Source organism: Pinus tabuliformis, chromosome J (assembly GCF_031772625.1).
Source record: "Pinus tabuliformis cultivar Carrire ecotype Pingquan chromosome J, CPIR1, whole genome shotgun sequence".
Taxonomy (NCBI): domain Eukaryota; kingdom Viridiplantae; phylum Streptophyta; class Pinopsida; order Pinales; family Pinaceae; genus Pinus; species Pinus tabuliformis.
Genome location: NC_142295.1, coordinates 770,386 through 785,225, shown reverse-complemented (window position 1 = coordinate 785,225; position 14,840 = coordinate 770,386). Strand labels below are relative to the sequence as shown.

General features: G+C 38.8%; 1 protein-coding gene across 4 annotated transcripts in view; it reads left to right on the top strand.

Moving 5' to 3' along the window:
- LOC149225112 (phospholipid-transporting ATPase 3-like) overlaps window positions 1–14,840 on the top strand; it is a 471,966-nt gene that overhangs the window by 190,325 nt on the left and 266,801 nt on the right. For all 4 annotated transcript variants that reach the window (XM_089376915.1, XM_089376914.1, XM_089376913.1 and 1 more), the window contains 2 exons: window positions 9,501–9,566; window positions 9,766–9,887. In XM_089376915.1, the coding sequence (XP_089233041.1) occupies window positions 9,501–9,566; window positions 9,766–9,887 (188 nt within the window). The remainder of the gene's footprint in view (window positions 1–9,500; window positions 9,567–9,765; window positions 9,888–14,840) is intronic.

Below are 14,840 nucleotides of genomic sequence, written 5' to 3'. Positions count from 1 at the left end.
TAAGCAATTTCAGAATACAATCTGGGTGCCATAAATGTCTCACCCAATAGAAAATTCTCTCGGCAATAGTACCTCTCAGTCGGAGACAGATATTCCGGCTAAAAACCTCGGATGAGCAATCCCATAACTCTCAGCTCCAATCTGCCCCACGAAATCTCCCAGTATCAGCCTCTAGGGATTGTGTTACCCTCTCTATCCCAGCGTCAGCCCAACTAGCCCTGTGTCAGCCTTTGGAGGCTCTGCATCAACCTCTACATCACCCACACTGGCTCTCCTCAGGCACTATGTAGATCCTGGCTAGCTTTGCCTGGCCTCTAGTTGGCTTTGCGTCCCTCTCTCCCAGCTTCTGCGTTGATGCTCCCGGTACCCTCTCTGCCTCTCTGCTTTTGTATTCACTACTACCCCTCAGCTGCAACTCTAATCACTCCTTCGATTTCTTCAACGAGCGTTGCCCCAGAAAATCAAATTCTTGATCAACTCGGTGTGTTCTCCAAGTGACCCTCATGTCTCTTCTTATACTTCTCCCGTTGACAATTCAATGGTCGAGATTAAGTCCCTAATCAACAACTAAGATTAGATTTGGTTTGATCCATGACTTTTGGAACCTTCTAACCCAGTTTTATATTAATACCCATTAATATTTTATTTTTACTAAGTTTAGACTTAGGAACTCCATTAAAAATATTAATTATTTTAATATCTCCCAAACCGGTTAGAATCTATCCAAACCATTTCTGGGTCTTGGAGATTTCATGTGCTTTAGCGTCTCCACCAATTTTCATGGCTAGAACACATCTGATGCTACCCCAAATCAACATTAAGGTGGTATACGTATTACCTATCTAATTTGATATATTCATGATATTCTAGTGAGATAGGGATTTATTTCGATAATCAATTCATTACCTTAAGTTAGACAGTTCTCTATATTAACCAGCTTATATATAGTGCGATACATGCGGGTCCATGCATACATAGCTATCGTATGGATGTCTCTTATGTATCCTAATATTCGTATTTTGTTTGTAATAGTAGGTGGGCCATTACAAACTTAACAAAATTCTGCAAGACTCAAGACATGATCTAGTATTATAATTATACATAGACTTGATATGCTAGGACTCACTTAAGACATCACCATCGAGCCACCCTAGCTTTGGGGTATGTTTGGGAGAAAAACTCTGCTAATTATTCATGTTTAGAAACACAAATAATTAGAGAGGTTAAAATACTCCCTAGGGTGAAACTCTTTACTGAAAATTCTGAAGTTTACCTAGGTGTGTTACATGGCTTCATAGTCATACTATAATATTTTTTACAATAAAGGCCCATAGGGCTGCAAAATTTGGACTACAATGATAATATGGGAAGCTGCATGATGAAGGTGATCTTTGAATTTTTTTTTTTTGTCCACTGTCATGTACTTTGCTTCTTGGAACTATTGGCAAGTGCATGGTCAACAATAGACACACATTATGCATTATAACAGGGTTGAAATCATGTTGTCGATGAAGAAAAGCAACCTCTAGTGATTATACTAGACCAAGGGGTACCCAAAGCTACCCTTCTAATCATGCCAGAAGGGAGTAGGCATGTTTGTATTCATTTTGAATAGGTCTTCTAGCAGAATCATATAGAGAATCTATATAATAGTATGTCATTCTAAAGATGAATGCACAAACTCATGGGCAATGGATTGTCAATCTTTCTAAGAGAAAGTATCAATATCCTACAAATCCCTCAAATAGAAAAATCTTCTTCTTACTCTGTGACTTGTCACAACCCATAAAAATGGGGCATGTCTACAACACACCTGTTGTGTACCTTTGAACTCCAAATTAGTCTTCTAGCCAAATCCCATCCATATCACTAAACCAACCACCTTCCTCCAAGTTGCCTAGATACTTATGATAATAAAGAAGCTTGAGACTTGGAAGCTATGAGGAGTTGGAATTATGTTACAAAATTCAAACGACCCCCTAATCTTGCCAATATGCTAAGCCATGAGAGATTATGTCTCAATTTTCTACAATGCTTGCTAAGGAAAGCATCCTTCTAGAGACTATGCTACCCATTTGGCATCCAAGATGCTACCCTGAGTTGCAATATCAATTTTGCTCAACTCTTTGAAAATCATATCTTCTCATGTCTTCAATCTCAAGAATGAAGAATTATGACAAGTATTGAAGGCAAAAAATGAAGACATAGGTCTTTCCATAAAATGCTTTGAGTACAAACCACCTTTGAAGGAAAAGACAATATAATAAACATAAAATATATGAATAAATATTAAATAATAATAAAATAATAATAATAATGTACTGATATACCACTAATGATCACGACCCTTCACCTTGTGACACAGTAATGTGTATGTATACCATCATGTGGGTCATCATCAATCATTCTTTTTTTCCCAAGGAAAAATCACAATTTTATTCATATGAACAAAATTACATATTGTAGATGTTAAAAAGCATATGCATAAAACAACAGATCCTGGTGTCCAAGATCAATAAAAACTCATTAGAGAGTTAACACTAGTCTACTCTTTTCTACCTTTCTTTTTTTCCACTTTCCGCCAACCACTAGAGTTGGGTGTGGATGATACAATAGTCATTTGATTCTCTTTTACATTTATTGGGATTTCTTTATCAAAATTCGAACTTTTTGATGCATGAATTCGTTTGGTACCACTTACTTCTTTTTCAGATGTAATCATCTCAATCTGCTGCTGTTGAACGGAAGACATTGGAACTAATGCATAATTATGCTTGACCTCGTCCTTCTGCGAGGTGTCCTGGGATTTATGATCATTTATGTTTGTGGTGTTTTCTGGGGTTTTTGCACCTTCTGTTTCTGCTTCCTGAGTTTCTGACCAACCTTTTGGCTTTTGAGGTTGTCTCTTTTTTCTTTTGGGATCTTTTTTAACTTGAGGACACACGCTTTGAAGATGACTGGTTTGAAGACATGTACAACAACAAAAAGCCATATTCTCATAGTCAAGGGGTTGAGACCACTGCAGATTGTTGTGAAACAACAAAATGCGATTAGGTAAACCTTTACTAAGATCTACCTCTACACAGATTCTAGCAAAGGTGAAAATTCCTTTTGAGACACGATCTGCATCCACCTTTAAGCATTTTCCCAAAGAATTCCCAGTTGCTTTGAATACTTTGTGATGCCAAAAATGCAATGGTAGATTATGTAACCTGACCCACATGGGTATTTTGGATACCACCATGGTGTTTGCATCAAAACCTGGAAACCAAGGTATCATGAATAGACCCGCATTGCCCCAAAACCATGGTCCCTCGTTTAATACATAATCCTTATCTTTTATTGTATCAAACTTTACAATAAAAAACCCCTAGAACATAGATGGATATCACAACTTTCTGTCCAAGTAGAGAAAATCCATTGATGTAGAGCCTTTGATTTGGGCCAGAATCCATTAAATCTACATATAACTGCTCTTGCATGGAAATTAGCATAAATCTCATTTACCTCGAGCAATTTGACTGTTAAAGCTGGCACCTGGCTCATCCGCTCCATGATATAGGGTCTAGGAAGATTGGGAGATTGTTCTGGCTATTTTTGTGGCTTTGCCTTCCCTTTGACTGCATCCTTGAATGAAGCTGGGCCTTTTGAGCTAGATCCAGGGCACCCTCCAAGAAGTCTCATGTTAAGGATGATGGTCGAGTCGGGAATAATGCCATAGTCCTACAACTTGTAGTCCTCTTGCAATGATTTCCCTACATAAATCAGATTTTGAAGTCTTACTGGAATACCCATCTGTTCTTGAATCTTTTTCTTAAGAGCTTGTACCCACTTCCAGATCCAGACCCTCATACAAACAATTTTCCCTCTCAGTGTTCTGATAAAAATTTGGATCGGGGCTCCTTCAAATGGATTTGGGGATTGATCTTCAAGTTCTGTCCTTTTATTGATCTCAAACAAGCTGCCTTCTCCACCTGCGTTCAATATGTTTTGAAACTCATGGGCGACACCATACCCATCTCCTGCATCCCACGGTTGTATGAGTATTGCAACCCTAGAACAACAGTAAAAAAAAGCCCTCAGCAAGAAGCTCGACATCATTAAAAAGCAGGATATCACGAAACTGGTGAGAAGATTGGAAACAGAAGCACTGTTTTGTAGATCCAACGCTAGGATTTGGTAAGTACGATGGGTATAACCCATATGAGGGCTTGGAGCTTGCGCTTAGAAGAGGGAAACCATATCTGGAAATAATCTCTTCGCCTATGGTCCCTCTTTCCAAAACATCAGGAGATCCAAGGAAGAGTGATGTGATTGTTGTTTTTTGCAAGAGAAACGTTCACTGGTGGATACCATCCACCATCACCTGTCTGGATCTGAGCTTGGGAGGCCGATAAATGCTGCGTAAGGTGAAAACAATTTGGAGTTCTGTGGCAGCGTAGCCCACAATGTGGAAAACCCTGATACTTCTCTTTAGATCCATCATGGCCTCGTAGTCCGGGTCATCATCAATCATTCATATCTTATTCAATTATATATGATATTAATCCTTTATGGATTTCAATGTATTGTCCTTTTTATATTAGATATTTGGTAGATGAACTTTGTTCATCCGATACAATGGGGAATCTCATGTTATAGATGAGATGATATAGTGGTTGCATTGGTTATGCCTCAACCTGAGGTTATTACCAGGCCAACCATTTGCTTTGTATTAAACACATTGAGCCAGTTCCAGATGGAACCAAGGCATGATCATTGGATTGCAGCAAAAGCACATATTGAAACATTTGTGCGGTAAAATTGACTATGGTTTGAGATATGTCTCAAATGGTGATATATAGTTGTAGGGATATACATATGCAAATTGTGAAATTTTTAATCTATTGCAACAAATGGAAATTATTCTTCTAACTGATTACCATTAAGTGCAGTTTATTTGCGACGCCAAATAATGAATAAAGTCACAACTGCAATTTTCACCATAAAAACGTTGCAGGAAATAAAAGGCTAGTAACTGAGAAATATAGAGCACACACAAAAATTATGAACACCCTTATTTTGGACAATTGTCCCCAGAAAAACCCAATGCAGGAAAACTGGTGCAGCAACTAAGGGTTTTATCATTTTGCAACTGTGAAGTTTTGAGTACAATAAAATGGATGCCAAACATGTGATCCTCTTTGAGTGAAATACTGGCAAAACCACTGATGAGATTTTACCCTCCACAAGCAATCCTGTCCCAAATTGGCCACAAAAATATGCTCCGGAAAACTCCTGCGTCGATCTTCTACGTAGTTCTTGTGTAGGCCAAACTCGCACTCTTTCGGCACTGTCTCTGAGTCAGTCGCTTTGCTTGTAGCTGTTGCTGGAAGTCACTGACCCTACCTTCTAGAAATATTCCCGGCCTCCGGCACCTAAAATGACTTGCCTCTCAGCCAAATCGAACTGCCTCTATGAGGCTCTGTGCAAGCCCCTGCGTAGCCTTCTTAGAGAATAAACTCGGCCTCCAATGAAGAGACACACCTATTCGCGAAGGCAAAACACTATATAAAGGCATTTGACCTCCTCCACAAAGGCACCATTTGACCTCTCACAAGCAAGACAGTTTCTGGGCGTTCAAGCGAAGGATGAAAAAAAGGACGAAGGTCATATTTCTCTCTCTCTAATTCACATCTCTCTCTCTCTAGCTAGCACGTGTGTTTCTAGGCAGTTTTCTAGGCATAATATTTTGGGAAACATATTTTGGATAGGCCGAATTTTTGGGTAGACTGGAAGGCCGAATTTTTGGGTTTCTGGATAGTTTCTAGGAAGTCGAATTTTAGCATAGGAAAAATCATATCAGGTCGAGTTGCAGGGCAGATTGGAGGCTTGACTTGAAGGCTAGAGAGTAGGTTTGACCATAAGCTTTGTTGGTCAGTTTGACCTCATAGTTGATTAGCAACATTAGATGTATCTCTTGTTGAATTGAAGAATATATCTAAGATAAGGGTTGTTGGTTTTTTCCCCTAAGTGGGTTTTCCCATGGTAAGTTTTGTGTTCACTTTGTGCATTGTGATCTCTACCATCCTTATGGTTTTATGGTTGAATTTTTGAAGTGTAATTCCTTAATGATAAACTTGAATTGTTAAAAGAAGATCTATATAATTAGAAGTAATTATCAGTATTTTAGAAATATTGTGCTTGTATCTATTGCACTTGAAAACTCAACAAGTTGCTTGGTCAGTCTCTTAGCTTCTTGGCTTATGGTTGGTAAAACAGCTAGGTGACATCATCTGTAATGGCTATATTTGACCCAAACTACGAGTTTGACCTGATTCCATGTTGACTTTTTCTTTGACAATTTGACTTGGGTCCTCAAGACAAGATCTCAAACATCCTTGCCCCTCTGGAAAATCCAGAACCTAAGTTTTGTTGAGTTGGTGCTGATTTGCACTGGGTTGGTCTATTGGAGGCTTGTCTTGAAGGCTGGAGAGTAGGTTTGACCATAAGCTTTGTTGGTCAGTTTGACCTCATAGTTGATTAGCAACATTAGATGTATCTCTTGTTGAATTGAAGAATTTCTGTAAGATAAGGGTCGCTGGTTTTTTCCCAAGGTAAGTTTTGTGTTCTCTTTGTGCATTGTGATCTCTACTGTCCTTATGGTTTTATGGTTGAATTTCTGAAGTGTAATTGCTTAATGATAAACTGGAATTGTTAAAAGAAGATCTATATCATTAGAAGTAGTTATCAGTATTTTAGAAATATTGTGCTTGTATCTATTGCACTTGGAAATTCAACAAGTTGCTTGGTCAGTCTCTTAGCTTCTTGGCTTATGGTTGGTAAAACGGCTAGGTGACATCATCTGTAATGGCTATATTTGACCCAGTGTTTTAAAAACTGGCCGGTTAGCAAGCCCACAAGGTCAAACCGGCTTAAAAACCCGGTTTACCTCCTCATTTCACCTTTTTTTGCCCTAATTGGTCCTAACCGGTTGGTTTGTGGTCAAACCGGCCGGTTCCATCCTAAATCAGCTGGTTAGCTGCCACGGTTGTGAAGGACCCGTGCAACACTATTTTCCAATTTCTTAGGGTGTTTTGGAGGGAAAGTAAGGGTTCTTTCCCTCCAAAAACACCCTCTCCAAGCCTTTAAAAGGCCCTTCTCCCTCTCATTTGTCTCACACATCTCATTTGGAGTATTTGAGAGTTTGATTGGGAGCTTGGAGAGTTGAGTTTTTGCTGGAGTAGTGGAAGGACAAAGAGTTTAAGCTAAGTAGTAGTCATCATGGCTCCAAAAGCCAAAGATATTGCATGCGCTCATTGTGATATGATTGATGGCAAAATGATCTGCAAATATTGCCAAAAATTCATTGAAGGAGGGGGCATTAACAGGTTCAAGCAATACTTGGCTCGGATAGGAGGCCATGTAAAGCTATGTGGAGCACCAAATGAAGTAATAGGGCATATTAGGGCAGAATACCTTCAGAAGTTTGAGACTTGAGTCACTGAAACGATAGAGAAGTTTGAGACTCAAGTCACTGAACTAATAGAGAAGTTTGTGACTGCAAAGTTTGGGAGTTGAGACTCAACCAACTGAGTTTGATCATGATGACTCATGAGAAGTTTCAAGTGATAATGTTGATCACTATTATCATATATGTAGACTTGAGTCTTGTAGTAGGCCACTAGCCCCATAGTTTGTAGGCTTTGTTTTTTCACTTTAGAGGCCATTTAGAGCCTCATTGTTTATGTATTTTGTCGATGATATGTATTGCACTCGGTACCATTTTGATATATTCACCTTTACATGGTATATAAATGAGCAATCTTTGCATATTTTGTCTCTATTGGCTTGGAATCATGGTTTTAAATCTTAAAAATAGTTTTCATTAAAAATTAATTATTTAATGTATTTTTTTTAAAACCAGTTCGTTTAGACCTAACCAATCTCGGTTTGAAACCCGGTTCATTAGGTGGACTGGTCCGGTCACATGTTCTGGTTTTTAAAACAGTGATTTGACCCAAACTATGAGTTTGACTTGATTCCATGTTGACTTTTGCTTTTGACAATTGACTTGGGCCCTCAAGACAAGATCTCAAACATCCTCGCCCCTTTGGAAAATCCGGAACCTGAGTTTTGTTGAGTTGGTGCTGATTTGTACTGGGTTGGTCTCTATTTGCCACATCAGCTAGGATGTTGCCACATCATCACCTGGTGGGCTACATCATACTGTCCTTGTGCCTGTTCTCCAACATCCTCGAGAATCATTGAATTCTGACACTTGGGTATTTTTTGTCTTTTCATGCTGGCCACTTTTGATGTAATGCTTTCAAGATTCTGCCCAATGCTTGACCTGAAAATCCCATGGAAACTTTTCCTGTACTGTTGATCAAGTTTGACCAAGTCATAACTTTTCATCAGATGCTTTGATCAAAAGACTTCCACGTGACGTGGAATCCTCCAGTCATGATCTGCAATCTGAGACTGGGTTGACTTTTTGATCACCTGGACTATTTTGCATTAGGAACTGTGAACTGCCTTGGGAAATGTGAAAGTGTTTAGAAAAGAATACTATACTGTGAGAGCTGTCATGAGGAATACTGTACCAAGTTCAAGGTCACCTACAAACTCGATAAAACTCTGATTATGTGGAATTATATAAGTGCATTTTGACATGGGTTGGACTAACCCATACATTGGTGATCACACCTACAAAAAGAAGGATCCCATAAAACCATGAGTCTTCAAGAGAAGTCCACCAAAATCCATCCAATCCGATTATAGACGAGAGTGCTTGGGTGAAGCTTTCAAGGGATAGGGTTTGGTCCGACAAAACAACATGAAATACATACTTAAACTGACAAAACACAGGTCTAGGATGCGTAATACAGGGCCTGACATGGTTTTGTACATGGATTTTGACTCGTGGCCTTCGGATTACAATGGTGTTGAATGCTGCATTGAAAGAATCTATGTACCCTTGTTGAGAAGAGGGGTAACAGGTCCCATAGATAATTCTGTCTTGTAAGCTTAATAAAAGCTTTTTTATTCTATATCACTTCATTATCTGTCAGAAAACTGTCATTCATCATCCTTATGGCTGTAATCATAAGCCATTCACAATCCTGGAAATGGTATCATTCACATATACTTTTGGTATGTCATCTGACTGAATATGCTGTTCAAGTTAGGCCACTTGTAGAACACAAAGTAGTGATTAGTTATCATATTTAATCCTTTCCATTGTTGCCTTTTCTTGATAGCATTAAACATTGATAAATGGACCAATATGCATACCTATACAAACTGCCCACAGAATTGTTATTTGACTAAAAGCCTAAGGATTATAGGTAGCAGACTGTAGTCTGTAACTGATGAAAAATATAGGTGATTAGAAAAACAACCGTATTGATTGTAAATTTATGTATACAGTTGTGTCTGATTTGAACTCTGTACTTAATATTGTCTTGAGGTCGTAGTATTTCTGAAACATGTAAGCTTATGTGCATCATTTAAACCAGGGTTGCAGCTTAAAGAACACCAGCTGGATTGTTGGAATTGTCATTTTTGCAGGACACGAAACAAAGGTCATGAGTTTCTTCAAACTGTTTGCTAGACAGTTGTTAATTTATAATATCCTATTTACTAATCTTCAAAGTTGAAATAAGATGTTATGGTGTCTTTAATAATGGCATTTTTACAAGATTTCTTTAATCAGTAACTTCTATCTAGTTATTCTCTTTGATACCATTCTGGAGTATGACTCTGTTTACATTGATGAAGCAGGTCATGAAGAATGCCTTGAATGTTCCTTCAAAAAGAAGTAGACTAGAGAAGAAGATTGACAAAGTCATATACTACTTATTTGGAATGCTATTCATTATAGCACTGATTGGAGGAGTTGGTTGGTTAGTACCTCTTTCTATGCAATTTTATTGTGTCTGGCTACATGGCACATACCATCAGTGATTCTTAAACAAATTCTAGAATTCTTTTTTCTTAGAGTAGAGACTAACATGGTTAGTTAAGAGCTCATATATTTCATAATATATGTCCATCTTTACAAATACTGAACTTTGACATACCAGAAGCAGGGAAAGTTGAAATCTAGTGCATTGAGTTTCAATGGCAGTTGTCTCAATTTAGGTGTTTTCTATGTTGTTATGTTGCATCTGACAATTCCCCAACATTTATTGTTTAAATCCAATGTTAACGGTTATGTGAGCATTGTGAAACATATAAAGTTATAAACCAATGGCAGCTTAGGGTCCTAGATATATTTGTTGAGTTTATGTTAGGTGTATTTTATATTATGTATCTACTATGGTCTTGAATAGGAGAAGTCCGATAAAGACATAATTTACATTCTGCACCCTTAATGTATTGCATGAAATGAAAAATTCTCAAAAAAGGAAGAAATAGGTCGAAGGGCTGTTGAAGAGGCTTAGTGGAGTCCAATGTGTGCCAAGATGAGTGAACAAGCTCCAAACATAGTGATAAAGGGGGTGGCCCCTTGATATCCAAGCAAATGACATGTGGTGCCTCCAAGTGGCTATGGGGGGGGGGCACAATACATCCTCATGGGTCTCCAAATGGATTGAATGAGAATGTATTCGATTTGTAAGGGCTGGAAGAATGATGCAAGCCCTCCCATTGTCTCCCATGGTGAGACACATCCTCATCTGGGCGTTGGATCAGCTGCCAAGTGTGTGGCGCATGAGTGTAGCCAGCTAGGCAAGGTGGTCCAGGTGCATAATCATCGTCGAATAGGTGGAACATGGGCAAACAATGAGTGGAACTGAAGGATTCGATGAAGTGGCAATTTGCTCCCTGCTATGGGGGAGGCCCATGGCTCTCAACGCTCACCCTACAAGTGCAAATATGACCCTCTAGTGCGCTTGGACCCCGTATAGGGAGGCCAAACCCAAGATGGAGACCCACCTACAATTTTGTATAAGATCTAATGTGTCCCCTCACCTTTTAGTACAACCAAACATTAGTGCGATTGAGTAAATGAACTTACAAACCATGGATCCAAGTGGACACTTCATAGTGGCATGCCCTTCCATTGTGGGCTTTAGAACCTACAAGTGTCTCCAAGTTCAAGAAGAAGGTTAACCAAGGACCCTATTAGGTGGTTTCAGCCTTTAAAGAGGGTGACATGTCCGTGGTACATCCATCAAATGGCAGGTGGCATGTGATATAATGATGGAATGGAATGGGGCATCAAGGAGGAAGGCTCCAAGCCACATGCCACAGTACAAGGGTAGCTATAATAGGGAAGCCCACACTTGGGTGTATGAATGCAGGAGGGAGCAATCGTGGACCGTGGTACATGAGTTACCTTGACCTTTGTTTTTCCACCCTTCTTCATATGCTCGGGGGTCTAGGGGATGAGAGCATGATGCATAAGATATAGAGAAAGTGGTCCTTTATAACTGCTCGAGGCTTCAGAGGATGAGAGCATGATGCGTAAGATATAGCAGTGAATACCCCTTTAAGGTGGGGTAGTTCATCGTCCACTAGGGGTTGGAACAATCATGGGTTCTTTAATGATGAAGGGGGCCAGTGTAAGGGGCCTTAGGAACCAAGGTGATGGCCACAATGATAGGGGTATAGCTCATGCTTGGTTTTTGCCCACATGCTAAATTTGCATGTCCCAACCATCTTTTGCATTTTATGGTACATTTCCTATGAAGAATGGCCAAATTGTGCTTTTTCCTTTCTTTTTAGCCGCATCAACCTCTGGGGCATCGTTCCAAGTTCGACCCAAAGTGTGTGCAAAGGAAGGGGGAGGCTAACGCCTTGTGGACCCAATGGAAAAATGTGGACCTGGATGGGAAATATGGTGAATGGGGTTATAATGAGCAAAGGGGAGTGATGTGTATGGTATCAGGAAGTGGGAACACAACCAAAATCGGGGTTTTCCATGTAGTGCCACCCATAAAGCTAGTAGCCAATAAAGGAGATCCCACAGGGCTAGGATACAAGGTTAACTATAAATTTGGACAGAGGAGACAAAAGTACAAACCAAGCCCACTATTTCCGCCGAATCCCCCCACTGATCCATGCCCAAAACTGTCCATGATAAGTAAATAAAAGTACCCAACTACACAATGAAAAGCCTTACCATCAAGGTTGGAAGATCCACCTTCAAACATGCGATCATAACAGATGGGTGAGGGAGCATATGGTTGGCTCAGGTGGCGGGGATAGTGGCACATCAAGCTATCTGGTGGCTGCCCACTGAGGACCATCTAGGAGAATTTTTTTCTCTTGTGGACATCACCCATAGGTGGTGGGTAACAGAATCCATGTAGGGCTAAGCAGTTCTTCAAACAAGCTTGATAGCAACTTCCTGAGCCAAATTGCTTCTCGACAAACCTTGCTTGCAACAATATATTTAGCTTTTGCACTACTCAAAGCAACTGTATCCTGTTTTTTGCTCAACCATGAGACCATGCAAGATCCTAGGCTAAAGCATCTACCTGTCATGCTTCTTCTGTTTGCTTCACTGCCACATCTGAATCTGTATATTCCATGAGATGGATTTCATTACCAATGTACCGGAGGCAGTGATATATAACCCCACGCAAATATCTTAGGATATGCTTATTTGCAATCCAATGATCATGTTTTGGCTCCATCTGAAACTGACTTAGGACATTCGCTACAAAAACAAATGTTCGGTCTTGTGTTTACTATATACATCAAGGACCTAATCAATTGTCTATAGCAAGTAGGATCCACCGGACTAGATTCTAGACTCCTCATTTGTTTCAAATTGGTAATCATAGGAGTCATCTTAGGCTTGCAATCCATAATGCCAAACTTTTGGAGTATCTTGATCGCATACTTACCTTGACCAAGATATATCTCTCCTGGCTTCTGCCATACTTCTAGCCCAGGTAATAATGCATAATTTGAAGATCCTTCATATCGAGCTTGACTGCTAATTGCTTCTTGCATTCCTGAATCCATTCTCTACACTTGTGACTATTAGACGCTGATGCCCTCCCTTCCTTTCTCACCTGCAACTCTCTCTTTGATTCGATTTTCTCTTGCTGAACTTCGACCAGTGAGAAAATTGATCTTACTCGGGTAACTGAGTATCTGCCTCTGTTATGTTCTCCAAGTGCACATCAAGCCTCCTCTTATAATCCTCTCTTTGATCAATCAATGACCCAGATTAGATTCTAATCAATGGCTAGAATCATATTGACTTGATCTTTGCCTTCTTCCAGAAGTTTCACCCACAATTTAGATTAATACCCGTTAATTATTTTAATTTTCTAAGTTTAGACTTAGAGTCCTGTTGTCACACAAAATGTCTAGGCACTACGACAACAGCGCAGATCGGGGGCTATCACCCTAATCCCCAATCTCTTTGTTTAAGCTGTCTCCCTACAACAAGCTAAGGGGGGTAGACCCTGTGGAAAAGTGGAATGAAGAAGAACTAGTTGGGAACTATCCAGTTCGGGAGACACAGTGAAGCGATCAAGCACTTGATTAAGATTTAGCAAGACTTATAGGATTTGATTAGAATTTAAACAATTGATACTAGTGTTTTATGGAATCAACGATCTTGCTAGGGAAATTAAGACCAAGTAATCGATTAGCTCAGATCTGAAGATTTTCTTGGCTGATTTCTCAGATCTATTCCTGCACAAGTGAAAAGAGAAAAACCCAATACCCAATATGTACAAAACTAAAGAAAATCCAAAAGACCCAAGTGTTAAAATTCAAATTTATGTTACAAAATTTCATATCTACACAAGTAAATAACAGATCTACACAAATAATTTACAGATTTATACAAATAATTTATAGATCTATCAGATCTGAGGAGTATGAGTCCAAGTTCGCTCCCAGATCTGATAATAGAAGGCTCTTTATAGCTAGATCTATCAAAATTTCCACAAAATATTTAAAAGATTTTGAAATTTTAGAGAGGTGCTAGCCCAAAAGCACCCTGCAAAAAAAAGATTATCGTTAGATAAATCCTGAGGTTTATATGAAGTAGGCTCTTCAAAAAATATGTGTTAAGAGTTCGCTGGTCCAACTGAAGACTATCCCTACACACTCAATGAGAACCTGAGGGATCTTTTGCAAGCACTAGATCAACCATCAAATCAAGTAGAGAAATAGAACAACGATAAAATTATGAAGAAATAGAGATACCTGCTACTTCAATCAAAATTAAAAATGATACCCTAGATCCAACAAACTGAATAAGATACCTGTATTCAGATTATTCTAAGAAAATTATTGATTGATAGTTTTCACATAATATTAAGCAGAAATTAAAACGATGTTACCATCAATTCATGAAGAGGAACACCACAACACCTTGAAACCCTAGAGACTTTTGCATTAATTCAAAAAAGTATACAAGAGAGCTTGAGAGCTTAGTATACGATCCAGAGATCAGATCCCACTGACTGACAAATGACCTCCTATTTAAAGATAAATCTTTCAACGGCTAGTTCGAGTGATCCTTGTCAAAGCAATCTTGATCGTTGATGAGGATCAAAATTTCTTTTAATCTCATTCGTCGAAATTTTAAATATCGAAGAAATTTCGAATTTTTCAATTAAATGCATTTAATTAATTCAAAAATTAAAATTTTGAATTAATTTCCTCAAAATTTTGACTTTGACTTAACCCCAAGGACCAAAGGCATAAAATTTAGCAAAATAATAAATTAATCTTAGTCCCTGGACCTCTTAAAATTTAATTTTTTTAAAAACCCATGAATTTCGCCTTTGGAAAATTTAAATTCACTTAGGACCTACAATTATCAAATTTTTGGCTTAGAATTTTAATTAATTTTGGCCAGAAAATTTAATTGATTAACCTAT